Raw genomic sequence first — 26,610 nt, 5'->3', positions numbered from 1 at the left:
AACTAAAAACTTTTACTATATAAATTTAATAATTTTTTTAAAAAATTGATTACATTTTCTTGGGAAAGAGGAAATTAATATTTTCCTACTACATTCCCTTGAGGGGAAAAAAAGGATCTCAAAGAAAATAATAACTTCAAATAATAAAGAAAAAGGAAAAAAGTATTCACAAGTTCATTGAATCTGGATGCATTCATAAATTCATTGTATTTGGACATTTTCACATGTTTCCAAGCTTCCTTTTTGTTTTTTTGTTCTATCTGAAAATAAGACAAAAGATAGGATTATTGTCAAACTTGCCTCCTCCTTTGCCACATCATATGCATTTACTTTAAGATCACATACTCGAGTCGTGAAATCAAAATTAATTATATGTTAAAAGCACGTAACTACTTACATCATATCTAATAATTAAAGTATGACTTTTTTTTATAATTTACATGAATATGAGATATTTCATATTTTCGACTTATCCTTTTTTTTATATTCTTCCTATTTCATTTTATACGATATTATTTTTGTACTTACTCAAAGCTACAAGTTTCAAAATGTTTATAAACATACAAGCGTTATGACACATTAACACCTTGTTTGGATGGTTGTTACTCGTTGTATTGTATTGTATTATTAGTTTTAATACAATTTTTGTTTTGATTATTACTTAAATTGTTTTTTATCATATCGTTTAAATCTATCATTAACTAACGACGAAAAGACTGATTTTATGTAACGACCGATTTGGTGTGATTGCGTTATTACCTTAATATTTTCTTCTCATTTTGTCTTTATTTTTTATTTAATAATTATATTTCATCTTTTACTTTATCTTTTCATAGAAACTCTACCCCGTACCCTACTTTTCTTGTAAGTTTATCCTTCAAGTCATGAATGTGTGAGATTATATAACGATGGAGAACGATACAATATATTCAAACACTGTATTCATTAAAATAATACAATACAATATAATATAACACAATATAATACAATACGATACATTATGAAACAATAACAATACGTAACAACCATCCAAACAAAGTGTAAGATCACAACCATACAAATTCATTTCTTTTTCAAACTATTTAGACCGTCAAACTTAATCATACAAAATATAACTAACAATACGAGAAGTGATAAATTAAACAATATAATCTATTGTAAAAACTAAGGATAATTATTTTCCTCTATTATTAAAAAGTTATATATACATAATAAGTTATTAAATTTCCTAATGTAATGATAATAAAGATTAAATTTATATATATATATATATATATATAACCGACTAAGCATTGATGATTTTCCGCCTCTTCTTTTTTGTACCTTTAGAAGAAATTTTTTTCTTTACTTTTTTTTATATAAAAAAAGTCTCTCCTTTTCAATCTTTTTAGCCATTTTTAATCTTTATCTGTGTCCCATTTCTGTGTTTTTTTTCCTCTGAAATTCTGAGTCTTCACTGTTTCTGTTTTATGAAATTTTCACAATTAATACATTTAAATATTCTTGATTTTAAACCTTTTTAATTTCATTTTAAGAGATAAAAAGGAATAAAATCTGATACCCTTTTTAGGGTTGAATCTATCTTGCTGCAATTGTTGTATAGATATGGCTGTGATGGATGAGATTGGAATTGATGTCAGGTATAAACCCTTTTGAATTATTTGTTTTTTATTTTGTGTTTTCTTGTTTTGAGGTTGTGTTGTTGTTGTTGTTTCATCAAAATGCCTAAAGCTTTGTTCTTTATAATCTTGAAGGGTTTTATGAATTGTGATCATTTGTATATGTTGATTAAATCTTTTTTTATTATTATTTGAGAATTTGGGTATGTGAGACAAGAGGGGTTGCTTGGATGTTAAGTACCCTCCACCTCTAATCCTGAGGTTGTGGGTTCGAGTCATCGAGCTCGTATAGAGGGGTTAAAACAAAGAAGAAAAAAATTAACTTGAAAGGGGAGATTTTGCTTAATTGTTGGAAATGAGCAAGGTTCCTGGATTAGCAATCATAAAAATTGAATCTTGAATTTATTTTATTTGCTCTCTTATAATTTGTGTGGTCTCTTTGGGGTTGTGATGTTTTTTGGGCTTTGTGTAAACCCAATGTAAAATCTTTTTTTTTTCTTTTGGATGATCGTGGTGTCCGGGCCAGCTTGTAGGCACCTTTAATTCCACGGGATACATGCCCAATGTAAAATCTTGGATGGTTGTGACCAATTGTTTTCATCAATTTAACAGAAATGTGATTTGGGTAAGCTGTATTCTTATCAATCTTGAAGGGTTTTACGAGTTTTGATCGTTTTGTTTATGTTGATTAATTTATTTTATTTTATAATATTTGAGAATTTGGGTATGTGGGAACTAACTTGAAAGAGGAGTTTTTGGTGGTGAGTTTTGTTCAATTGCTGGAAATTGAGCAAGGTTCCTGCATTAGCAGCTTAAAAATTGAATCTTGGATTTGAAGGAATGAGTCCTTTTGTGTTTTTCAGTGTGAGTTTGTTGCTTTCTGTGTCTAACTTGGTGGACAGAATTAGTCGAGATACGTGCAAAAGCCTGCCGTGACTCCACGGTTATAAAAAATAAGTTGTTTTTTGTGGTCACTTTGAAATTGCTTTAGTCATTGATGTTTGCAAGTCTGAATTGTGTCTTCTTTGACATTGAACTTTGCTGGTTTTACGAATAAAAAAAGATTTGGTGTTTGGATAATGTATCTCTGTTGGATAGATAGATATAGTTTTACTGCCATTTTGCTTTTAAATTGAGTGATGTATGCTTGATGCTGATGAGTTTGGGAACAGCTCGGACATTGAAATTGATGACATAAGGTGCGACAACATAGACGAAAAGGATGTCAGTGATGAAGAAATTGAGCCAGATGAATTGGAGAGACGGATGTGGAAGGACCGTGTCAAGCTCAAACGGCTCAAGGAAAAACAGAAGCTTGCAGCCCGACAAGCCGCAGAGAAGCAGGACCATAAACAAGTTACTGATCAGGCTACACGGAAAAAGATGTCAAGAGCTCAAGATGGGATTTTGAAGTACATGTTGAAGCTCATGGAGGTCTGCAATGCTCGAGGATTTGTTTATGGAATCATTCCTGATAAGGGTAAACCTGTGAGCGGTTCGTCAGATAACATAAGAGCTTGGTGGAAGGAGAAGGTGAAGTTTGATAAGAACGGTCTTGCTGCAATAGCCAAGTATGAAGCAGAATGTCTTGCAAGAGAAGGTGTAGGCAGCCAAAATGGGAACCCGCAAAGTGTTCTGCAAGACTTGCAAGATGCTACCTTGGGGTCTCTTTTGTCTTCTTTAATGCAACACTGTGATCCGCCTCAACGGAAGTACCCTCTGGAGAAAGGTGTCTCTCCACCGTGGTGGCCAACTGGGTATGAGGGATGGTGGGCTAAAATAGGACTACCTAAGGGTCAGAAACCGCCGTACAGAAAGCCGCATGATTTGAAGAAGATGTGGAAAGTTGGTGTTCTAACTGCTGTCATAAAGCATATGTCACCTGATATTGCAAAGATCAGGAGATTAATCCGCAAATCGAAGAGTCTGCAGGACAAGATGACAGCAAAGGAGAGCTCAATTTGGTTGGCTGTTTTAAGCAGAGAGGAAGCAAGCCTCCAACAAGCAGGCAGTGAGAATGGATCATCAAGCATAGAGGAACCAGCTGGAAGCCGTGGTGAAAAGAAGAAACCTTCAATTAGCAGTGACAGTGACTATGATGTTGATGGCACCGATGATGGTATTGGCTCTGTATCGTCCAGAGATGAGAGGAGAAATCAACCGTTGGATGTTCATCCTTTAAATACCATTCCTCAATCTCACCAAAGTACGGAGCAAGGAGATGGACATCATCGAAGGAGAAAACGTGCTAGGTCAAACCCTACTATGAGACAGACTCAACCATCTCTGCTACATGGTGACGAGCATAGTAACACATTACCTGATATAAACAGTTTAGAAACACTATTGGCTGGACACATAATGAGTGACAGCCCACTGGGAAATGACAAGATCGAATCATCAAAGCCTGTCGAGAACAACACAGAGAGTCAATCAGAGTTACCGTTACAAGACTCAAACCTATCATTGGTTCCGTCAGCTAATATAGTCTCTATAGGGGATGCATATATAGGTGCTGGGCCATCACTTTATCCGATGTCTCAAAATTCTGCAGTTGTCCCTTATGAATCAGAGGTGCATCTTGAAAATCAAGATTCTATTGTTCAGCATCAATTTCAAGACGCTCAGTTCCATGGTCGCCAGAAGATTTCAGGGGTGAATGATGGACGACAAATTTCCCTATCGCATTTTGGACCCCCAGAAAATGGGTTGCTATATGGACCTCACAATTCCATCGTACACACTGAACTGCAGGTTTCTGAATTTGCTCATGGATCTCAATTTTCTAACTTCAGTCAACCTCCTGTATATCATTCTTATTCTTCATCTGAATTTGGGTCGACACATGAGGAACCACAGTCCCACTTGGCATGCAATGAACTTCAGATAAGGCCAAGGGATTCTGGAGTTGGTCCATTGCTTCACGGAAGTGGAAATGATATCTCTAGAGACAATCACCATTATGGAAAAGATATGTTTCAGAATAAACATGACAGACATATTGAGATGCCTTTGGCATCTCCACTCACTATTGACTCGTCTTATACTACACTCGACAGCCCAATTGACTTGGGGCTTGATGTCCAAAGTTATTTTGATAATTCTGATTATGATTTAGATTTTGACAAAGAATTGATGTCATTCTTTGCCTCATAGACAAGTATAAGTGGAAGGACAACATTTAGAATGTGAGTGTTACTAAACTGAACTACTTTTCCCTCTTTCATTTGTTCGAAATGTAAGTTCGTTCTTATTTTCTCATTACAAGAGCTTCTCTGCAGGAGAGTGACAAAGGTGGAACCCTTTTCAAGGTGGAACAGATCTTTCTATCATAAAATCAGAAGTTCGAGTGTAAGTTATCAACTTAGTTTTCTTGTCAAGAAGTCAAATGTAAATCCAGTGACAGGAAACTCAATTTTTTCCTATGTTGGCCGACCCTTTACATGTTTAGGAAAAGTGTCTCATGAAATTGAGTTAGTTTCATGAGTAGTAAAGGCAGGAAACATAGAGTTCTAGTCATCTTCTTTAGAAGTTGTAAACTTGCACATCGTGCTCAAAACATTCTTGACTATGCTGCACAAGCGATGCTTCTTGGTTCTTTCTCCCTATAAAAAGTGAAGGCCTAACTGATGGCCCAATTTATTACATTTCAACCGTTCTTGCCACCTATTAATATTGTTGTTGTTCGTTAACTTATCATTTGATTTTCCTTTATCATAGCACATTGTAATTTAGCATTAGTTTGAGCTAACTTGTTCACATTTCTCGAAATGCAACCTCTACAATTTGTAGGGAACTCCCAGTTATGGTGTTTATATATTCACCTTCACCCTCCTGTTTGATCAATGACCTATACATGATATTGGAGTATGAGTTTCTAAAAGATTCTTCTAGCATGCTAAATAGATTAGTTTTTAAACTTTAAAAAGGTAGGGGTAAGGTCTGCATACGTCTACCCTCGCCAGACCCCAATTGTGGGATTACATTAGATATATTGTTGTTGCTGCTTCATTTAACATTACTTGACATACGACAGAGGTTTACATATTAGTTTAAACTGAAAATTTGAAATAGAAAAACTAGTAGTCTTATTATTACTCTAGGCAGTAAAAAGTAAGTTTTAACTTTTAGGTACTTTCTCAAAGCATATTTTCTCCAGAAAATAATCAAATTAACTTATGTAAAGGGGAGAACAAGCTCCTTTTTCAGGCAGGGGCAGAAAAGATTGCTAAATGCCTTTTATTGGAAAATAGATAAATATTATAAACATTACCCTTCTCATAAAGAGATATGATCAGAAAATATATTTTGTGAAGAGGACATCGACAATTGACCAGATACTAATATGCACTAGTAAGTACTTCCTCTGTCCCAATTTATGTGGCAGTGTTTGACTAGGTACGAAGTTAAAAAGAAAAAGAAAAGGAAGACTGAAACCTTATGGTGTAAAACAAATCATAGAAATTTCTGTGGCTATAAATCATAAGGTAAAATGAAAATTTGAAGTTAAATTGTTTCTGAATAAGGAAGTATGAGATTTTTTGTGGGACAGACTAAAAAAGGAGTGGAACATGTGAAGATGACACAAAATATTTACTTTCTGCAATCTCCACAATTTACAAGCATTAGAATCAAGGTCAAAACAACTGCATTTTTGTCCAATCATCCTTCATCAGTTGCTTCATCTCTGGATTTTGATTGATAGAGCTTTAATTTCAGAGCCAGACTTAAGATTTTGAGTTTATGTTTTCTAGATTCTAACACAAATTAGTTACTCGGTTCACGATAATTATTTATACATATTAAGTAGATTTTTTTTTAATACAAATATAGGATTTACGCCAGAGCTATTGGGTTCTGCCTAATCCGTAATCGGCATGCTAGCTCCGCCCCCGTTTCATTTAACGCACAACATGTGACTATATTTTGAACAACTTTGCACCACTCATGTACGTCTCATTTCTGTTCATTACATAATACTCCCTCCCTTTCAATTTGTTTGTCTTAGTTTGATTCGACAGAAAGTGTAAGTAAATAACAAAGACTTTTGAATCTTGTGGGCTTAAACTTAAAATGTGTGTAATGTACCAGAATTTCCTTTGAATCTTGTGGTCTTAAATATGCCAAGTATAATATTAGGGGTAAAGAATTACTAAATATCGAAAGTGACATTCTTATTTAAACAGACCAAAAAGGAAACTAAGACAAACAAATTGAAATGGAGGGAGTATATGTTATGGCGTTTTGTGTGCTTTGAGACTGAAAGAAATGCGAGCACGTAGTTGGAATCCAATAGCTCTACTGCACTATGATTGTTTCCATACTATGGTGAATCCAAAATTTAGATGTTAGGGGTGTCACAGTATTTCTAAACATAGATATTACCAGTGATACCTCGTAAATGTTTATTAATCCGGGTGCCATTGTTAGTGTATATGCAATTTCTTCAATATATACATAGAATATATGAGTTTTGTCAGAGGTTTGTGCGTGCCGAGGCACCTCCCTTGGTTGATCCGCCCCTGGCTGCACACGGTAACTATATGTATCGTGAAAATAAATACTTACAAAACAAGAATATCATGAGATAAATACAGTTTCTCTATTGAGAACCTTTTATTCAGGATTCATATGAGTGTTTTAGACTGGTTAAGTAGCAGATTGATGAAAATGTTACCAAAAGGAGGCAACAAATGTACTTCGAGCCTTGTACTTACCATTGGTCCATGTAATTGATCCAAAAAATTCTCTCTCTATAGACATTGCTTTGAAAGTCACTTGATAGCTCAGTTTCTTCCTGTCACTTGTAAATTTCAATTTCTTTGGACTCACTTCGACTCTCAAAGCATCTGGTGTTGTTATAGTTGCCGTATATTCTGATTCTTCTTCACCAATTCTAGTTAGCGTTCTGGTAACTTTCTTGGTTTCTCTTACCTTGGACAGAGAAACGGCTATTGACGGGTAGTTCATGTTAGACACCAACTCATCACTCGAGTTGGCATGGCATGAAAAGTTGTTTGGAAGTGTCTTTAAGATGAGTTTTATTGTTGATGTGTTATAACCTGTAGAGCAGAGGAATTGCAGGTAGTCTGTGATCTCAGTCTCGTAAACCAAACCTGGTCTCAATGGACCAGACATAGTTGCTACTCCTGCACCAAAGTCATATGGCGTGGCAAGGAATTCTCCATATGCACTATTGACTAGCATTGGACTCTTCGAGTTGCTTGCTGAAAAGCTATTGAAAAAGATACGAGGGGGATCGAAAAAATGATATTTGTTTTCTTAAGAGCCATAAATTGGAGGCACTGATATACTTAAACTATGATCAGGATCCTACCTGTGGTCATTATAGCTGATCTGATTGCTGACAGCCTCCAGGTGGGATTCTGAGACTTCAGTGTTGCAACAATTGCAGAAACATGAGGACAAGATATGGAAGTACCTGAATCGATGTTAAATAGCGGTGGTTCTTGGCCAGACCGGGTCAATTCTGTGTCGTTTGCGGACCAAGCTGCAAGTACATGTCAGAAACTATCTGGTATGTGATCTACTGTTAATCTTGCATGAAACATATGTTCTTTTTTATAACATAAGTATGTAAGTAATCGCGAGTCCTTACTGTTCCTTCGGAAGAATACTATCACGGCACTGTGCAAGGGGCACAGATCGAGCAACAACAGCAACATACCCAGTGTAGTCCGACAAGTATGGTCAGGGAAGGGTAGTGTGTATGCAGTCCTTACCCCTAAATTTGAAAGAAATAAAATTAGAATGAGTGCTTACTTTTAGGATGTTTCGAGTGTTATATGTAGGGCCTCTTGATGAGAAGAAAGCCACAACAGGAGCCGGTTTGAAATTATCTACACTAACAGTTGGTAGAATTGTTGCCACCGGGTTCCTTTAGAAAATATGAAGGTACAATTAGCAATTTTCTATGTTTCCCCATAAGTTCTTATTGAGAAGTAAAGTGAGTACCTCGTTGAGTTGATGTAAGAAAGAATCTTTATGCCGTCTCCTTGAGTGATTACTGCCCCCGGAAATGATCCTATTTTGGGTGCTGTTATGAGCTCATCATCGGGAATAATTAATATAAATCTGATGCCACCCTTTTTCTTTAGTTCATCTAGCCTATCTTCGAGTGAATAGTCATCGTCGAGATGTTCACAAACAATAATTTTTCGCCTGACTTTGTGTTCGTCTAGTGTATCTGGTTCACAGTCTCTTTAACATTGCTCAAGTTAGTTGCAAGTATGTAAAAAATTTATTTCCTAGTGAATCAGCAGAAATGGAAACTGCTACACTTATCAATTTCCAATTTCCTTGCATCACCGTCACAAACAAATTCCCCGTGTAATTTGACAGTTAAACTGTCCACCAACGGATAAACTGGAGATTTGTTGAGATCGGAAAAGCTAATACCACCACCCTGAAAATCAACAAGGGTATTAAAAGATGGTCTTGAAAAGATAGATGGCTAGTGGCTATATAGAATAACTGTATTTTTTTCTTTTAAATACCTTAATTAGCTTGTTCCCGGCCAAGGGAATATGCATCTCAATGTTTCTGTCAATAGTTGTTGCAGCAACTGTGAAAATCCAAGGAGCAACATTGACAACAGATTCCCGTGCAGGGCCATCGTTTCCAGCAGAGGCGACCACAAAAATGCCCTTCTGTACAGCATGGAAGGCACCAATGGCGATAGGATTTCTTGAAAACTCGAACTCTGTTCCAGCTGGTTGACCAAATGATAAGTTGATGATATCGACACCGTCTGCAATAGCATCATCAAATGCTTTCATAATAGCCGATCCACTGCATCCAGCATAAGGGTTGCATGTACGATACACTGCAATCCTAGACCCTGGAGACCCGCCCTTGGCTGTTCCTCCTGCTAAGCCATAATAGGATGCTCCTGCCACTGGATTCCCTGCTGCTATGGCTGCAACGTGAGTACCATGTCCATCGTGATCCGTAGATGTGCCCTTAAAAGATGTTTTAGCTTCATCAGGTTCGTCATAAAACCTTTCTCCGATCAGTTTCCTGATACAAGTACATGAATAAAAAAAATAAAATTTCTATCATAAAATAACTTCTCCAAGACCACTTACAAAATCTTCGAATAGTCCATATTGGACACACTGAGACGGGTGATTTACAAGAACGACCTCGGAGGTGGGTGGTCTTGAACTTTTGACCTTGCTTGCCTCATAAGAAAAACTTCAAGTTTTGACTTTTGACCTTGAAGATTTGTTCATAGGGCAAGCAGAGGTCGAAAGTTCAAGATCGACCACCCATTTTCAAGGTCATTGGGTGTGATTTCCCGCACCAAAAGCTACTAAGTTCCCGTGGACTCAGAGCTAACACACTGGATCCGCCACTCAGGACGTATAAAAAGACTCACCTGTTGCAGTTGGAAGAATTGAAATCATAACCACTTGTGCATGTTCCTTTCCATCCCGATGGGACTGGACCGATACCTTTGTCATTGAAACTCTCTGATTCAGGCCATATTCCTAAAACATAATACAGGAAGTTAATACTAGTAAAGAATGGACAAAGTACAATGAGATTTTTTTGGCAGTTTGATTCCTAGCTACCAGTGTCAAAAATTCCAATTGTGGTATCTGCTCCATTTGAGGTTGAATTTGGATGAGAACTGCAAGGGAAATTGTGTACAAGATTGTATTGATCCCTCAGAAAATCCCATGATCGCGTCGTGTGGAGTTGAAATACTGGATCTGGAAAAACAGAGAACTCCGGGATGTTGAGCAATCGATTGAGCTTCGTCGTCTGATAAACGTGCAGCAAATCCTGAGGAACTCTTTATGTAGCTGTGTACAACTGCATTCTTTCTCCTACTGCATTATATACACAATGGTATACTAGTTATGAAGTCTCATTATGTGTTGAATGTAAATTGCTCTTCAATTGTATAGGAAGTTATTTCTCAGAAATATTAGTAGAAGAAGCTCTTCTTTATCCAATGCAAAAGAAAGATGTAACAACAATCTCATCTATATTGCTCGAACTTGGGTTTGGGTATCCTAAAACATGTGTGGATCTAGAGGTCGGATTCTTCAACACAGGATTTGGGAGTGTAAATACGAGAGTGTTGAGATAAAATATAAACTTTTTTTTATTGCTGTCTTCCTAATCTGTTTCCCATTCATCATTTATAGGCCTTATTTTATTTTATTAAAATCAAAGATGTTTGATTTTTTTTTTTTTTTTTTTTTTTTTTTTTTATGGGAACAGACCCTACACGAGGCTCCCACCTCTCGTGCACAGTCAGGGGTTAAGCAACACCCCCAAGCCTTAACATAAATAATCAAAGTAAAAATACAAGGAGGGGGACATAAACCTTACCTCCGATCCTATGGTGGTTCATAAGTCGGCTAACCTATTAAAGGTCGGCTAACTCATCCCCGATACAGAGAAGATACTAACTATAACTAGAAAGCATTAAACCTGTGAGAGGACTCCTCCCGGTACAATTCAACTATGAAAGCATAAATGAGGGAGACTCTCCCCTTCCATGAGAAAAAAGAAAAGAAAAGTACACTAGTCCTATTCCAACTATGCTACGTACCAGACATAGCTACATTGAAGAAGAACAAGTATACGAAACTTCTATCTCGCATGGGATGGGAAAATTCTTTTCATCTTTGCTCTTTTTAGTCTTGTCGTACCAAGTAAATCTCAATACAAGGTTTTATTAAGATTTAGATATCTGAGCTTAAATATTAAGTTACTATATTAAAATTTTAGTACTAAAATTAAGACACTGTTATTTCAACAACTGAATGTATAAAAGTAGTATTTATTTAAAAATTAATAAAAATAAAATTCAAATAAGGAACTAAATTAATTTATATTATAGCAATAAAATATTATTAAAAAATAATCTGACTGTTGGTGATAATGATGGCTATTAGTGATAGTTGTGAGTGTTGATCGTGGATAGTCCTGACTGTTGGTGATGGTTGTGGGCAGTAGATGGTGGCGACTGACAGTAACGATTAGTGGTGATAGTCGATGGTAGTGATTTATAATTATGCTAGATGATAATGATAGCTAATGAAATAGTAAATAATGAGAGTAGTTGACAACATATAGATAACTGATTGTGGTAATTATTGGTTATTGATGTGGTAAATGGTGATGATAATTACAAATAATGGCTAGCGGTGCCGATGGTTCGATTGTATTGATTGGCAATAGTGACGATCTATGATGGAGGATGGTAGCTGAGGATATTGATAATGAGTGGTTATAGTTGATAATGGTGAATGAAAATAGTACTGCTAAAATGAATGGATAGAATAACACTGATTTAGTAAACTGATATTCTTATGAATTTTTTTTGAATATATATTTTATATATTCCGATTATAAGAAAATAGTAATTTTTTAATATGTGTGCTTTTGTCACTTGGTTGGTTCCCACTAATATCACGTGTTTACGAACATTGTGAAAGCTTATAATATCTTTTTACAAATATGAATTTCAACATGTAAATATTCAAAACTTATCTTTATTAGCTAAAATTTAAAATTAAATATTAATAAAATATTTTTATAACAATATATGACGATTAGTGGTGGTGATTTTGAAAATCTATTGGTAATGGTGTTGGCTAATAATGTTGGTTGTTGATAGTGAAGATTCCCACATCGGCCATATATTTTGGAAATCCATGGAAACATTTTCAATAATTGTAGTTAGAACATAAAAGTTTGCCCAAGAATAGAAACTTATAACTTAACAATGAACTCAACACACTCTTTAAACCAATTACAAATCATTTCATTATCCACAAATTTTCTTTTCCATCTATCATAATGGACATTTTCTTTTGATTTCTAAGCGTTTGATACTGGCTTTAAGATTCTGACCAATCCGTATTCATGTCGCATAAAGCTCATTTGAGGGCTCTTACCTGATGTTCGATATCCGGATTAATAGAGTTTACGTTACACAAGGCTCATTCAAAAGAGAAAACACTCCCTATTAGGATTTTCACATATTCAGAACTTGAACAGTTAAACTACTCGAGACTCCTGAATAAAAATGAAAAGGCTCTTATGTATCTCACTACAACCTTGATCATTTCTTTTTCAAAAGTAAAGAAAAACTTGAAACATCCAAAAAAGTTCATAAAAAAGGTAAAAGAAAGAAGTTGAACTTCTCTTCTAGATTTCTCTTTCGAAGTCAATTATTGTGAGCCAATCCTTTCTTTCATCATCAAATTAAAAAATTCATCCATAGCTCTAACAGAAGATCCTTTGTAATCATCTTCATCTCTAGCAGCATCTTTAATCATTTCTTTAACTTCACAAGCTTTACCCCTTAATCTTTTCCCCTTTTCACTTTCACTACCCATAACTAACTCAATCTTTTCAATTATGTCCCCATAACTTACATCAAATGTTGTCCCTCTAGCCATTTCTACACAAACACCAATTTCTTCAACCAAAAACTTAGCATTAAAAAACTGATCAGCTGCCATTGGCCATCCAATTAATGGAACCCCATTAATAAGTGATTCAAGAACTGAATTCCAACCACAATTACTCAAAAATCCACCTATTGATTCATGAGCCAAGATTTCAACTTGTGGTGCCCAATTTACTACTATTAGTCCATTTTCTTGATTTCTTTCAATAAACCCTTCTGGTAACCATTCTTCTGGTTTGAAATCAGCATTTACATCAAATCCTAAAGGTGGTCTAATTACCCAAATGAAGTTTACTTCATCAACACCATCCAATGCTTTTGCTAATTTCATCATTTGTGATGCTGAAATTGTGTTTTGTGAACCAAAACATATGTAAAGAACTGATTTTTCCTCTTTTTCATCCAACCATTCTTTACATTTATCCAAGTGAATACCTGCTTCTTTCCTAGGAATATTTTCTTGAAAAAGTACTGGTCCTATTGCCCATATTGGTATACATAACTTTCTTGTAAAATACATCAATCCACTCTTTTCAAACTCCTCAACTGTATTAAACAAAACCCCATCTGAGTTTTTCCATAATGGAAGATTTTTCAGCTGAAAAACTGAATAAGGGTCATTTCCATCAGCTATAACAAGACTAGGTGACAATTGTGTAACATGAAATTTCCCAGCTTCTTGAAAATCAGGCAGTAAAAACTCGAGTTTATCGCTATGTCTATGAGGTAAATTCATCCATATAGAGTAATAACAAGCTAATCCAAAACCACCAGCACCACAAAATATAGAATGTAAAATACCAAATTCATGAGTTACCTCAGCTGACCATCCAAAAAAGAAATCTGATATAACACAAATTGGGGGTTTCTTGAAAAATCCAATCGTTACATCAAAAAGATCAGTAAGAATCTTTCTGAAGTTGGATTTAAGTGAAGGGGATACTTCAAGAAGTTTAAGGGCAAGATTATAAGGTAAAGAATCAGTAATTTCAGCATCTAGTGGAAGACCATGTTCAGTACTGTCAAAGGGTATTTCAAGAAAGTGAATTAAAGAAGGGTTTTCTTTTGTTGATGATTTGAGTTTCTTGATGTTTAATGGTGTGTTTATGAAAGTGATTTGATAACCCTTTTGTGTAATTTTGGTAGCTAAGGCTAAGAAAGGGATTATATGACCTTGTGCCATGAAAGGGAAGAGGACTATGTGACCTTTGACACCTTCCATGGTGGAAAGAAGAAAGGAGAGAAAGGGAGAAAAAAAATTCTAAATAGGAAATGGAAGATGTTATTGAAATCTTGTCTTGTTGGATTATTAATTTTCTATAGGGACTATTGACTTTCATGTCCTTTTTTTGTTTCTAATTTGTTGTACAAAATCCGTGGAATTTTGATTAAATTTGAATTGAGTTACTGCAGGATCAAATGATTCATTTGATGGTGACATTTTCAATAGAATTTTTTTTATACTATGACTCGAATATGAGACTTCTGGTCAAGGGTGAAACAGTATCACTACTGTAACACAACTCATGTTGGTACTGACTTTCATGTATTATTGCATAGTCAATACTTATTCGCATTGAGTATTTATATTAAATTATATAAATTTTATTAGATAATAATTTAATAAAATAAAAATGTATATTAATTAATCATGATTAAGTGTGAAAAGTTATTTTTTATTTCAAAATAGTTATCATATTTTGCTTTTTATTAGTTAATTTTATTAACTTTCAAAGTGAAGTTTGATTAGATGAATTTGATAAAATATTAGTCAAAGTTTATATTTGACTCTCGAAAAGAAAATTATTACAAGTAAAATAAAATGAAGGAAATATGTGCAAATACATAGCATGTATGTATTAATTTGATGTAAACATTAGTGCAAATAAGTTTTCACCATTGGACCATCAAACCTTTTCTTTGTTCCCAAATAAATGTTTTTTTAAAGAAATAAATGTCAAAAACACACTTAAACTATCCATTTTTTGTAGTTTCATACCTAAACTATTGAGAGTGTAAGTTTCATATTTAAATTATCACTTATTAGTTTGAGGAACACACCTCTCTCTTTTATTCCACTCTCATCGTGATGTGTGTTTCTCAAACTGAGAAGTAATAGTTTAGGTATGAAATTCATACTCTCAATAGTTTAGGTATGAAAAAAAGATGGATAGTTTAAGTGTGTTTTTGACACTTATCTCTTTTTTAAATGCTAAGAAAAAGTGGTGTGGATCCTCTTGAGGCTATAAATATGATTCACTAGATCATTATAGATGATTCTAAATATTTTTGAATTAAAAAAATTCAATCAGTAATATTTACCGAAGTTCATGGACTAACAATGAACACGAAAAGCTAAGATAATCTAGAATTCTTGTTTCATGATCTCAAAACTCTAAAAAAGTGATGTCAAATCATGCAAAGGTAAAAGCATTGTTCACTATGTCGTCACAAATGATCTCATAAAATTTGGGGTCAAACAAAGTTGGTTAGTCATATTTTGAAAAAGTTATGAACTAATACACATGAAAAAAGTGTGATAATCCTAAATTATTATTTCGTGATCTGAAAATTCTATTAAAAAACATTGAATCTTGAGAAAGAATGAGTATTGTTCAATAGGTTGTTTCGAATGACCCACAAAATTTGAATTCAAACAGAATCAGTCAGTCATATTTCAAAAAAATAATAAATTGATACACACAAAAATATTGGAAAATCCCGAATTTGTGTTTTGAGATCCCAAAACTTCAAAAATGTGACTCCAATCCTGCAAAGGTAATGCATATTGTTCACTAAGTCGTCAAGAATGGACCCAGTAAATTTGGAGTGAAAGAGTCAATCAAAAGTATCCTAGAAAATTTATAGATTAATATACACAAAAATTATCTATTTCGCAACTCCAAAACTTTCAATGAATAACGTCAATCATATAGAAGCAATGAGTATCGTTCACTAGATCATCACAAATAACTCACAAAATTTAAAGTCAAATAAAATTGATCAATCATATTTTAAAAAATTATAAACTAATACACAAAAAATATTGAGATAATCATAAATTCTATTCCATAACCGGAAAACTCCAACAAAAAAAGAGACGATCCTTACAAAAATCAGTATAGATGGACCAACAAAATTTGGGGACAAATAATATTGACAAGTCATATTCTGCAAAACACATGGATTACTTATATCAACCAATAAATATAATACATATGTTTCAAAACTATCAAATTTTGTGGATTTGATACCTCAATTATATAGGACTCCATTTTACCTATTTAAACTATCATATTATTACTCTTTTTGAATTAAAATAATCCTTCATATTGGGTTAGCCTACACATACATCTTGCCGAGTGAGCCATATTTGGCCAACTTAACATTGAAGTATGTTTTAATCCAAAAAAGTGATAATTTAAATAGGTAAAAAAAAAACAATGCTAGTTGAAGTATGAAACTCGTAAAACCAACAATCCTCAACCTTTTCTCATTTCATCTTTACCCTACAACAATAACTACGTCTCAATTCCAAATAAGCCAAATTTCATTTTCACCTTATTTACCAAATCTATATATATTATAAAGAAAAGTAGTTTGCAATGTGGTTGAGACGAGTGACAAGCTATTGAAAAATAACTAGGCAAATTTAGGTCAAAGTTAATAAATATTATAATAAAAAAAATTAATTGAAGGATTAAAACTCTATTAATTTTAAAATATTAATTTTTTAGAAAAATAAAAATTTATTTACTTAATTAAAACTAGAAACCCACAGTTTTAGAGTTCTATTTGAACTCTTACTATTTCATAAACTTATCTTTTTAGATATTATAGAATATATTTAGTTTAAAAATTAAATTAAATATATATAAATAATAATAATAATAATAATAATAATAATAATATATTTTAATGGAGCCATAAACCTCCAATATTTTGCATATTAGTAGAATTTTTATTACTAAACATTAAGATAACTAATTTATTTTTACGAGACATTTATACACTGATAAATATCAATATTTTAAATGTCACTTAATAAATTTTAATTTAAATAATAAATAAAATTGTAATTTACAATTTGCATTTAGAATTTATGAGAAGCTTGATCCTCTTCAACTCAAACATTATATTCCATGCTTATGAATTTGAAAACAAAATTTCAGTTTTAAGCGTGTCGTTAAATTTTTAATTGATAATTTAAATCTCCGGCAATTAAATTTTAAGTAGACTTCATAATCCGAAGCAACCTCTGTGGGGTTCCATTCAAATTAAATTAATCCTTATCTAATTTTTTGAATTTAAATTTTTTTAACCGTGTGGTAAAATATTTGAATTGAAATGGACATTTGGCCTCTTATATATACCCCTTTAATAACATATAAATTATTGTTAGACTTTTATCTTCTTCTATTTTAATTATTAACTTTATTTTTCTTTATCAATTTTTCATTATAAATACGTAGCAATAAGAATTGAAGATTTATTTTGTCAATTATTAACTCTGATTTTTCATTTTTATTTTAGGATTTACAGTTTTGATTTTTACATAAATGATGATGATAATCTCTTGAAATCATCAAGAACGAAAGATAAGTATATAGTTCAACTCTTGAAAACCGTTTACAATCAATTTGACTATTAAAATTTAACGAAGGATAAAATGTTGATGAATTTTCTCATCTTTAAAGTTTGGGATCAATTTTATTTTTTTATGAGATATATTTTAATGACTTTTGAGTAGAAAATAAAATTAGATAGACATTCATTTCTTGGCAATAATCTGGGCTTCAACATTAAAAGTTGTTCTCTATTCATTTATTTTAATCTAATTCAATTTTTATTGTTATAAAATTTAAAATATCTATAAGTTGGAATTTATAATTTATATAAAAAGATTTATAATTATTGATATAAAATACTAATGTATCATGTACGAATTTAGAGACTTAAATGCTAAATGAAAGAAAAATGAGAGTAAGGAAAAGACTAATCAATAGCTATTATTACTGTTGGTTAATCTTTAATTCAATAAAAAAATAAATATTTATTTGAATTTGAATTTTACACCACAATCACTTTTAGAGGTGAAAGTGTTTATTACCTATTTGAATTTGAATTTTACACCATAACCACTTTTAACAGATCTAGATTATATTGAAGTCTTTTTTTTTAATATATATTTTATTTTATCATTTCTCTTATGCATAATAAAACTTATTAATTTTAATTTCACGTTATACAAAATTTACCCATTATAAAATGTAGGTAGATAAATAGTCAATCAATATCTCCATTTATATGTTACAGTAATACAAAATTATAATTTAAAATAAATAATCAACCAACTCTATTTATATTTTGTAATAATACAAAGTTATCATTTAAACTAAAATATAATAGATAAATTTAAATAATGAAAAAAATTTGAGCAAAGAAATAAAAGTTTAGAAATAAATTTAATTCCAGGAATAAGAAAATGGACAAAAATGGAGAGTGGAAATGAGGGTGGGAAGATAATATTATTGAAGTAATTTTAATAATGTTATGAAGTATTTAGATAATACACATATTATTGTCTTTAAATTTAAAATTGAAGAGATGCATGTGAACAATTAAATAATTTTTTTTTTTTATAGTAAACAAAATAAATTTATCTATTTTATATTAATAAAAAGAGCTCTTGATTATATAAAGCCAAGTGATAAACTAATAACAATTAATATTAGAGATCTAATAACTTAAAATAGTGAACAATGTGAAAACGAAAAATATGAAACATAAAAATTATTTGACTTATATGATTCGTTGTCTCTATATAATATTTGATTATGAAGGGATAGAGCGTTACATTTCATTGAGGAGCAATATAATAATTGCACTTTTTAAAAGTAATATTCCTTCCGTCTTATTTTATATGACACTCTTTGACTTGACACGATTTTAAAAAAACCCATCAAATAACATATAAGATAAAATTATATATATATTTTTAGAAAGTGTTTAACTTAAAATTTAAATTATAAACACTTCTAACACAATAGAATATTTTGGAGTCTTTTTCTAATCTATATTTCATTTATTTTATCATGCATAAGAAAATTATCTATTCTAATTTCTATATTTTGATATAAGAGAAAAGAAAACTCAACAGATTATTCTTTGAACATAAAAAAAAAATTAATTCAAAGTTAAATTAGAGAAAAGTGAAGTAATTAAAATACAATAGAAAAAATGTCAACGGGGTGGGGTGGGGGGTGAACTATTTTTGGTAATTTAACGATGTAATTAGATAATACACATATTATTATTTATAAATTTTAAACGGGAGAAATGGGAGAAAAGTAGAATAAAAATTTAAATTATTTTTGATAATCAAAAATATTTATATTGTAAATAATATAATAAGAAAAAATATTAAATGCAAAAGTTTTATTGTTAATTACATAATTATTTTCACTTATATAGATTTTGATTAGAGGTAGGGTAAGGGAGGGAGATATTAACAATCTAATATGTTTAGATTTTGAATAATTTAATAAAAAATATGAAGAATAAAAGTTTTTTTTTTACGATTACATGAATATTTTTTCCGTATAAATTGGATTAGAGGTTGGGATATTAGAGTCAAAGTTAAATTAGAGAAAAGTAAAGTAATTAAAATACAATAGAAAAAATGTAAACGGGGGTTGGGGTTGGGGGTGGGGAGGATGAACTATTTTTGATAATATAACGATGTAATTAGATAATACACATATTATTATTTATGACTTAAAACAGGAGAAATGGGAGAAAAGTAGAATAAAAATTTAAATTATTTTTAACAATCAAAAATCTTTATTGTAAATAATATAATAAGAAAAAATATTAAACACAAAAGTTTTATTGTTAATTACATAATTATTTTCACTCATAAATTTTGATTAGAGGTAGGGTAAGGAACGAGGGGGGAGGGAGATATTAACAATCTAATATGTTTAGATTTTGAATAATATAATTTAAAAATATGAAGAATAAACATCTTTTCTTTTTACGATTATATGAATATCTTTTTCGTATAAATTGGATTAGAGGTCGGCATATTAGGGGTGAGCGCAGACATCGTAGGTGTGGAGGTGTGGGGAGAGTAGAGCAATTTTTTTAAAAAAAAATAAAAAATATTGAGGAGTGGGGGTGGGGTGTAGGGGTGAGAGCAGACATTTCCCCCTCCTGTATTTTATTGAGAAATATGATGATAGTTGAATTTTTTTTTCAAGGTTAAGATTTTAACATGCTCAAACGAGATATTTCAATATAAAATGATAAAAAAATATTAGTTTAATATTATCGGCGCATCGCGCGGGGTACGTATACTAGTTCCTGAAAATGATCAGACAAACCTTCAAGTAATAAAGCAAGATTGGCACTTTTTGTAAAAATCATCATCAAAGTCTCGAAGACAACAAAGGCTAGTTGGAGCTGAAACAATCACAGTGATTCTACTTTCCAAAACTGGGTGAGTCACCAACGTACAAATCATAAGCAAGAAGTTTTTCTTCCAATACATTTAGTAATGGTGAAATCCACATTGATATCTGCAGAAGAATGATGGTTGAACTAGTTCCTTTGTATACACGAGACGAGAAAAGGATATGGATGCCTGAAACCAACCGATCAGCCATCTAATTTTTCAGCACCACTCCACCAAAAGCTAACTGAAAAGCTTGTTGTGAGAGAGCGGACGTAGTGCCACCATTTAGGGGGAATGTAAAGCATCTCACCTTCCTCTAAAATACAGTCCTGAAAATCCAGGTCTAATATGTTTGGGAACTCTTTCTCGTCAATGTTGTCTAGATCAACCTTCAAACAAGATTTCAAAGGTGTAAGACGAAAAGCTGTGGGTTATATCAACCATCTAAAGAAAGCAACAACCATAAAATTAGAAGGGTAAAACGATATCGTAAGTTCATCAAAGAGGGGTATGATAATATAAGTGGAACCCTCAGATATGTAAGAGAAACAGAGCATGTGTTGTCGTGTGCAGTTATGTTCAGTAGAGTAAGTATGGTAAAAGAAATCGGTAACTTTTTCCCTAAAAAATATAGTATTCACTATTCACTATGGCCTAGAAGTATAGTCTGACTTTCCTTTTCAGGTCATCCCAAAATTTTGATAACCTAAAAAGAGATAATTTCATAAAACTCAATAACTTTTCCTTTGTCCTGCTCTCTGAGAACACTAGTAATAGGTTGGATCATCTCCAATTGTTAGATACCCAGAGAAATTCCACAAGTAGTGTCTGAAGGAGGATAGAATGTACGCAGACCTTACCCCTACCCCGTAGAGGTAGAGAGGCAATAGGTTGGATCATCTCCCTTTTACCCAATTGAGGACACTGTCTATGTTGGAACATTGTAAACTTCTTGATACAGTGCCATCTCTATATAAGATCCACAGCTTTTCAGGAAGAATTTGTAGTATATAAACTGCACAAATTTTAATTTGAACTTCTCAACCATCACTAATCTATTCTTTCTGATGTGCAAGTCAAATGAGCATCTTAAAACTCCGTGTCTAGCCAAATATCATCATAAAACACGACATGTAAGGACTAGTAATTACTAAACAACTAACAGTTTCAACTCTTCTTTTAAATACTATGCCGAGTAAAACAAAGCCACTAACATAAATGGAGTTAGTAACAACTACCAAAGGCTAAAAATACTGAATAACCGACCATTGAAATGGCAATTCTGGTGAACGCAATTAAAAATATGGAGAAGCATATACCTGGCTGGAATTGCTAAGCATGGCTTCACTATGTGGGTGAAGCTCATCCAAAAGTGACGCCGGGTAAAGCCGTACGTACTTTTTGCCAACAACCTGTAAATTGAAATGCAGAAGATCACAAGTAATAGAAATGAAACATATCAACATACACACAATAACAGTAACTTTTCCCCCTAAAAAAATATTTAATCAAAGCAATCACCAATGGTTCAACTTGATTTACTTTTTGTTAAGCTCAGGAAGCTTATTGTAAAAATTTGTCTGCTATATAGCTGTATGCCATACCTGAGCAAGTATATTATGGTGAGGATCATGATGCAAAGGCGTCACAGTCCCGGCTGGACCAAACCAAGCATTAAGAGACCTGATCTCCCCATCTCCAGTAAAACAATAATCAGGAATAACAATATCTTGTCGTAGCTCTTGTATCTGTCATTTAGCTACAGAGCTAAGCCACTAATTCCAAAAAAATAAGTTCAAGGTAAAAGTGTTTACACAAATATACAGAAATAAATGTAGAGGAAAAATTATGCCTGATCAAATAATTGATGCTGAGCTAAGTACGTAGTTTCCACAGAGGCAGTATCACTGGACCGGATTCTCTCAAGAAATTCAGAAAATGTGATCAGCTCTTGCTTCCATTCTGGGCACAAATAGTTCTTTCCAACCTGGAAGATGGTTAAGTCAATATCAAGTTTTGAGTGAAGGTAGAATATGCTGGTTGGAAATAATTCACACATTGATTGCATTAGAGTTGACATCGCACAGAAGAGACACTTTTTTAATACGAAACAGTTATATCATATTCCACTGAGAACATGGAAAGCTTGCTACAAATTTGGACTCGGTAATAATATTGTGAAAACTAAGCCCTGAGCTTGTTGATTCTCTTTTCACATGCTATACATATACATTTCAAGATTTATTGATCAACTCTTTATACCATTAAATGATGGTAAGATTTTTAAAGTAGGACATATCTTTGTTGTCTACACAATTCATTAGTTGTAAAACCTAGGTTACAACATATACAGACGTATTAGCTTATATATGTTTCCATATATTTCAGCTTATCATACTTCGTGTTCTTCCAACAGGAAAATATTCAGCATTGGATCTTTGACTGAACTGGAAAGAAAAACCTAATCTTTCTTGTGAGTGCATGTATATGCTAGACACATAAATTGGCTTTGATGACTTGGGTGGTGAGTGTATATATATCTTGGGATAGCTTTCACCAAAAGAGTCTGCCGGTCTGTCCTTGATTAGCTTCTGGAGATGAAGGTAATTTGGTTAATAATGACTAGCTTCTGGAGTTGAAGGTAATTTGGTTAATAACATTCTCCCAAATGCAAAAAAAGGGCAGCCCGGTGCACTTAAGCTCCCGCTATGCGCAGGGTCCGGGGAAGGGCCCGACCACAAGGGTCTATTGTACGCAGCCTTACCTTGCATTTCTGCCAGAGGCTGTTTCCAAGGCTTGAACCCGTGACCTCCTGGTCACATGGCAGCAACTTTACCAGTTACTCCAAGGCTCCCCTTATTCTCCCAAATGCAAGCATGTTAAATAAAATGGGACAGAATAAACGTACGAGCAATTTCCTATTTTGCCAAGAAGAAGAAGAAGAAAGACTTGGATTCTTGTCATTTGCTTAAAAAAGGACTTATCTTCCGGATATGGCTAGAAATCTGCTGATCAATTAATGTTGGAATATGCAACAGATATAGAGTTCAGTTATAAATATAATCACCTCAACGGGGACTGTACGGAAGCCAGCAACCCTTCTAAGATAATTCACGTCATTCCACTTACTCTTAGCAGGCCAGTGATTCATGGAATCTCTGATTACCACCGGAGATCCTGATAAATAATGGTCTCTCAGGAATGCCTCCAACGATAAGGCTGACAATTTCCCTACTATCTTACAAGACAGTGACTTAATAGGTAACGACTGCTGCACCTGCAAAAGTCAAAACAAAAGATAAGTAACCACACTTCTCATCTCAAATACACTATTAGCACTCAAGTAAATGCTAGACCATCTCAACTATTTGAAAGCTTAGAGGGCACTCACTGATGAGCTCACCTAGAAAACATGTATCATTGATGTAATTCGTAAAATGATTTCAAATTTTTCAACAGACAGCTGGAACAAATAGACAAAAATGCTATAACTGATGATTTGAGGATTGCAAAAATGGAGACTTTATCCTATAACTAGCTAAAATGGATGTGAAACTATAAAACATTTCTAGATTTAGAAAATCTCGCTAGTAAGATTCAGAATGTAGATTCCTTCACCTAAAAAGACTCAGAAAGTATATTAACAAACCCAAAGTTATGTTTTTTACCTGAGCTTAAGCAAGGAAAGAATCTTATGACTTCCTTCCCCGCTCAACAGTTATTCATTCATATTATACCACATAGCACAAAACATGAAGAGAGGGGTTAACACTGACTGAAGCGTGAACAGGGATATAATAAAATAGAAATGAAATATTTTTGTATTAGTTCATTAAACGGGAATGAGAAAAGTATGAAACTTTACTAGGAAGCCATACGAATCCTTGAGTATTGGAGTTAAGAGAATTACAATCAAACATTTCTTTTTCCTTTTAAGTATACAAACGAACTGCTCCTTCTTTTATTTCAAATTGATCTAATTCCACGTTTAAAACCAGCAATAATATGAGCTAGCTTCCAATTCTAATATATCAGTTCCACCATTAGCATATTTCCCAAAAGAAGAAAACACAACACAGACAGAGCAAAGTCATACAAGATTTCACCAAAATTCTGAATAGAGCACAGGAGCAATGCTCCTTTTGAAAAAGACTTGACCGTAACTATTAATGTTTCTCAAGTTCAGTAAATTCTAAAAAGACTTTAAAAAGACACAATTTCTCCTGCCGTTCCAACCCTGGGGCTTCAGTCTAGTGGTAAGAGCTCAAGCTTGTGATGTTGTACCTGGTGTGTGTTAGGCACACATCACAGGTTAACTAAAATCTGTCCACCGAGTTTTGAACCATGACCTACTTGCCCTCGAAGATTTCCAAATTATCAAAACAGAAATTCTTCCTCCTTCCGAATTTTTTTGTTCGGTTCTAAGAAGAATGATCTTTTCTAAGTTTGGAAACAGTTTAACTTAGAAAATGCTAAAGAATATACCATTAACCTTCATAACCACAAAAATATAATGACATATTCAAAACCATAACTATCAAAAGTCTTACTCCCTGTTTCCCGATTAAAAAAGAATATCTCTCTCTTTTTGTCTAACTCTTTAATTTTAAGCACATCTAAGATTACAAGATTAAATGTTATTTTGATACAGTCTATGTATCTTTAAATCTTTAATTTAAGACTACCAAATTCAAAAGCCGGAACCATTTCTTTTACTCTTCTATGCCTATTAAGTGTTTTGATCCTTACGATTCTTGTCTTTCATCCTTTCTTTTGTGTGTGGAGCGAGTTTGGAAAAAAAAGGTTCCTGGTTAGCTTTGTATGAAGAATACTATATTTTTTTACTTTCTTAAAGTCTATTCCAAACAAGCAAATTGAAACGGAGATATTAAACACTCAATCTAATCACATAGAATCAGGTAAACTGAATGGAAGGGAGTAAAATTGATTACTATCAAAATCACATTTTTTAAATTCAAATAAAGCTTATTAGAGAGCTGAATAACACAACAAACCGTAAATTGCGAGTGACGAACCTCACCTCCGCCACGTTAATTTCTTGAGAAACAAATTTAATCTCGGATTCACCTTTTTCTCCGAGATCACTCCTCGCTTTCTCCTTCTCCGACGCTTTTCGAATCGCGAGGTTCAATTCATCCTTAAGCATCATTCCTCCCATAATAATTCCCATATCTAAAGCTTTAATCGCCTGAGTAAACTCACCATTAGCATAATGAAGTTTCGCCAAATGTATACACGCCATTGAATACGCATCTCTCCATATAGGCACAACAGAATTCCATGGACCTGAATGTAACTGTTCCCACGCCATATCCTTCGCCGCTTCCGCTGCTCGTATATCTCCGGCCGCCGCGAGCGACGTCATGGTTGCGTATGCATAGCCGCCTTCCTCCGCTATACGCTGGAGGAGTTCCGAACGTTCCGAGTCTAGGAATGGAGTTTCTAGAACGCCTTCGTCGGAACCGGCGATTTCTCCGGTCACGGCGTCGGTTGCTGACGTAGACATAGTGTGTCTAGAAGGTTTGTTGAGTAAAAGAAGATATTTTTGTTGTTGCTTTTTGGGGGCCCTTTAAATATGGCAAAAAGTGCATTGCATTGATGGAAATATCTTAAGTGAAAAAGATCCAAAGTATCTAAGATTATATTAAAATATCTTAGATATATTACAATTTTATTAAATTACAATTTTGTAATTTTTTAATAAAAATATTAAAAACCTAATTTTGATATATTAAAACTAAAACTTGAAATATTTTGTTGATTAAAAAGATCTTAGTATTTAGAGAGAAAAAAACAAAAGACATTTTCATAGTAGTGGTGAGCGAAATGAGAGCAATCAAAATCGTAAAAACACAAATAAATTATCATTATATAACTTAGAAATTTTCAAGGTAAATAACGCGCATATGAAATTCATTAGATAATGACTCCTTGAACTTGAAACATGTTATGTACACGTCTAACTCGTGTAATTTTCACAAGTTATAGACTTGAATCTAGCTTTTTATATGCTCAATTAATGCAATCTCAGATGATTTATTTTAATTCTCAATTCT

The 26,610-nt window shown here is 33.0% G+C and overlaps 3 protein-coding genes and 1 pseudogene across 14 annotated transcripts; 1 reads left to right on the top strand and 3 right to left on the bottom strand.

Moving 5' to 3' along the window:
• Positions 1-1,439: 1,439 nt before the first annotated feature.
• On the top strand, positions 1,440-8,129 carry LOC129887765 (ETHYLENE INSENSITIVE 3-like 3 protein). Of its 9 annotated transcripts, none has more exons than XR_008766479.1 (4): positions 1,440-1,640; positions 2,792-4,807; positions 4,901-4,970; positions 7,991-8,129. XR_008766479.1 is itself a non-coding variant. In XM_055962986.1 (3 exons), exons 1-2 carry the CDS (start codon positions 1,606-1,608, stop codon positions 4,773-4,775), a joined length of 2,019 nt encoding a protein of 672 aa, XP_055818961.1. In that variant the 5' UTR covers positions 1,440-1,605; the 3' UTR covers positions 4,776-4,807; positions 4,901-5,272. The 9 variants fall into 9 exon arrangements, 2 of the variants coding, with proteins under 2 accessions (XP_055818961.1, XP_055818960.1); XR_008766480.1 differs by having other exon boundaries at positions 8,035-8,124; XR_008766483.1 differs by lacking the exon at positions 7,991-8,129 and adding an exon at positions 6,453-7,261.
• Positions 7,261-12,529, bottom strand: LOC129884397 (CO(2)-response secreted protease-like; annotated as a pseudogene).
• Positions 12,530-12,607: 78 nt separating this feature from the next.
• Positions 12,608-14,389, bottom strand: LOC129887764 (UDP-glycosyltransferase 92A1-like). Its single transcript, XM_055962984.1, has one exon. It carries the CDS (start codon positions 14,297-14,299, stop codon positions 12,836-12,838), a length of 1,464 nt encoding a protein of 487 aa, XP_055818959.1. The 5' UTR covers positions 14,300-14,389; the 3' UTR covers positions 12,608-12,835.
• Positions 14,390-20,469: 6,080 nt separating this feature from the next.
• LOC129887762 (lysine-specific demethylase JMJ30) lies at positions 20,470-26,133 on the bottom strand. Of its 4 annotated transcripts, none has more exons than XM_055962980.1 (7): positions 25,575-26,133; positions 23,601-23,810; positions 22,386-22,520; positions 22,138-22,281; positions 21,853-21,945; positions 20,844-20,922; positions 20,470-20,722 (listed from the first exon to the last, which is right to left on the bottom strand). In XM_055962980.1, exons 1-7 carry the CDS (start codon positions 26,058-26,060, stop codon positions 20,562-20,564), a joined length of 1,308 nt encoding a protein of 435 aa, XP_055818955.1. In that variant the 5' UTR covers positions 26,061-26,133; the 3' UTR covers positions 20,470-20,561. The 4 variants fall into 4 exon arrangements, with proteins under 4 accessions (XP_055818955.1, XP_055818956.1, XP_055818957.1 ...); XM_055962981.1 differs by having other exon boundaries at positions 23,601-23,804; XM_055962982.1 differs by having other exon boundaries at positions 23,601-23,801.
• Positions 26,134-26,610: the final 477 nt, after the last annotated feature.

This window comes from Solanum dulcamara, chromosome 4 (assembly GCF_947179165.1).
Source record: "Solanum dulcamara chromosome 4, daSolDulc1.2, whole genome shotgun sequence".
In the NCBI taxonomy this organism is placed as follows: domain Eukaryota; kingdom Viridiplantae; phylum Streptophyta; class Magnoliopsida; order Solanales; family Solanaceae; genus Solanum; species Solanum dulcamara.
This window is presented reverse-complemented; position numbering and strand designations above follow the sequence as displayed.

Bases quoted from the DNA above. Each gene is read 5' to 3' on its own strand.
- LOC129887765 (XM_055962986.1), top strand. From the start codon at position 1,606: ATGGCTGTGATGGATGAGATTGGAATTGATGTCAG. The intron at 1,641-2,791 runs GTATAAACCCTT...GTTTGGGAACAG, and splicing joins GAGATTGGAATTGATGTCAG to CTCGGACATTGAAATTGATG.
- LOC129887762 (XM_055962980.1), bottom strand. From the start codon at position 26,060: ATGTCTACGTCAGCAACCGACGCCGTGACCGGAGAAATCGCCGGTTCC. The intron at 20,923-21,852 runs GTATATGCTTCT...TCTTGTTTGAAG, and splicing joins TGCTTAGCAATTCCAGCCAG to GTTGATCTAGACAACATTGA. The intron at 20,723-20,843 runs GTGAGATGCTTT...GGTTGGTTTCAG, and splicing joins GGACTGTATTTTAGAGGAAG to GCATCCATATCCTTTTCTCG.
- LOC129887764 (XM_055962984.1), bottom strand. From the start codon at position 14,299: ATGGAAGGTGTCAAAGGTCACATAGTCCTCTTCCCTTTCATGGCACAA.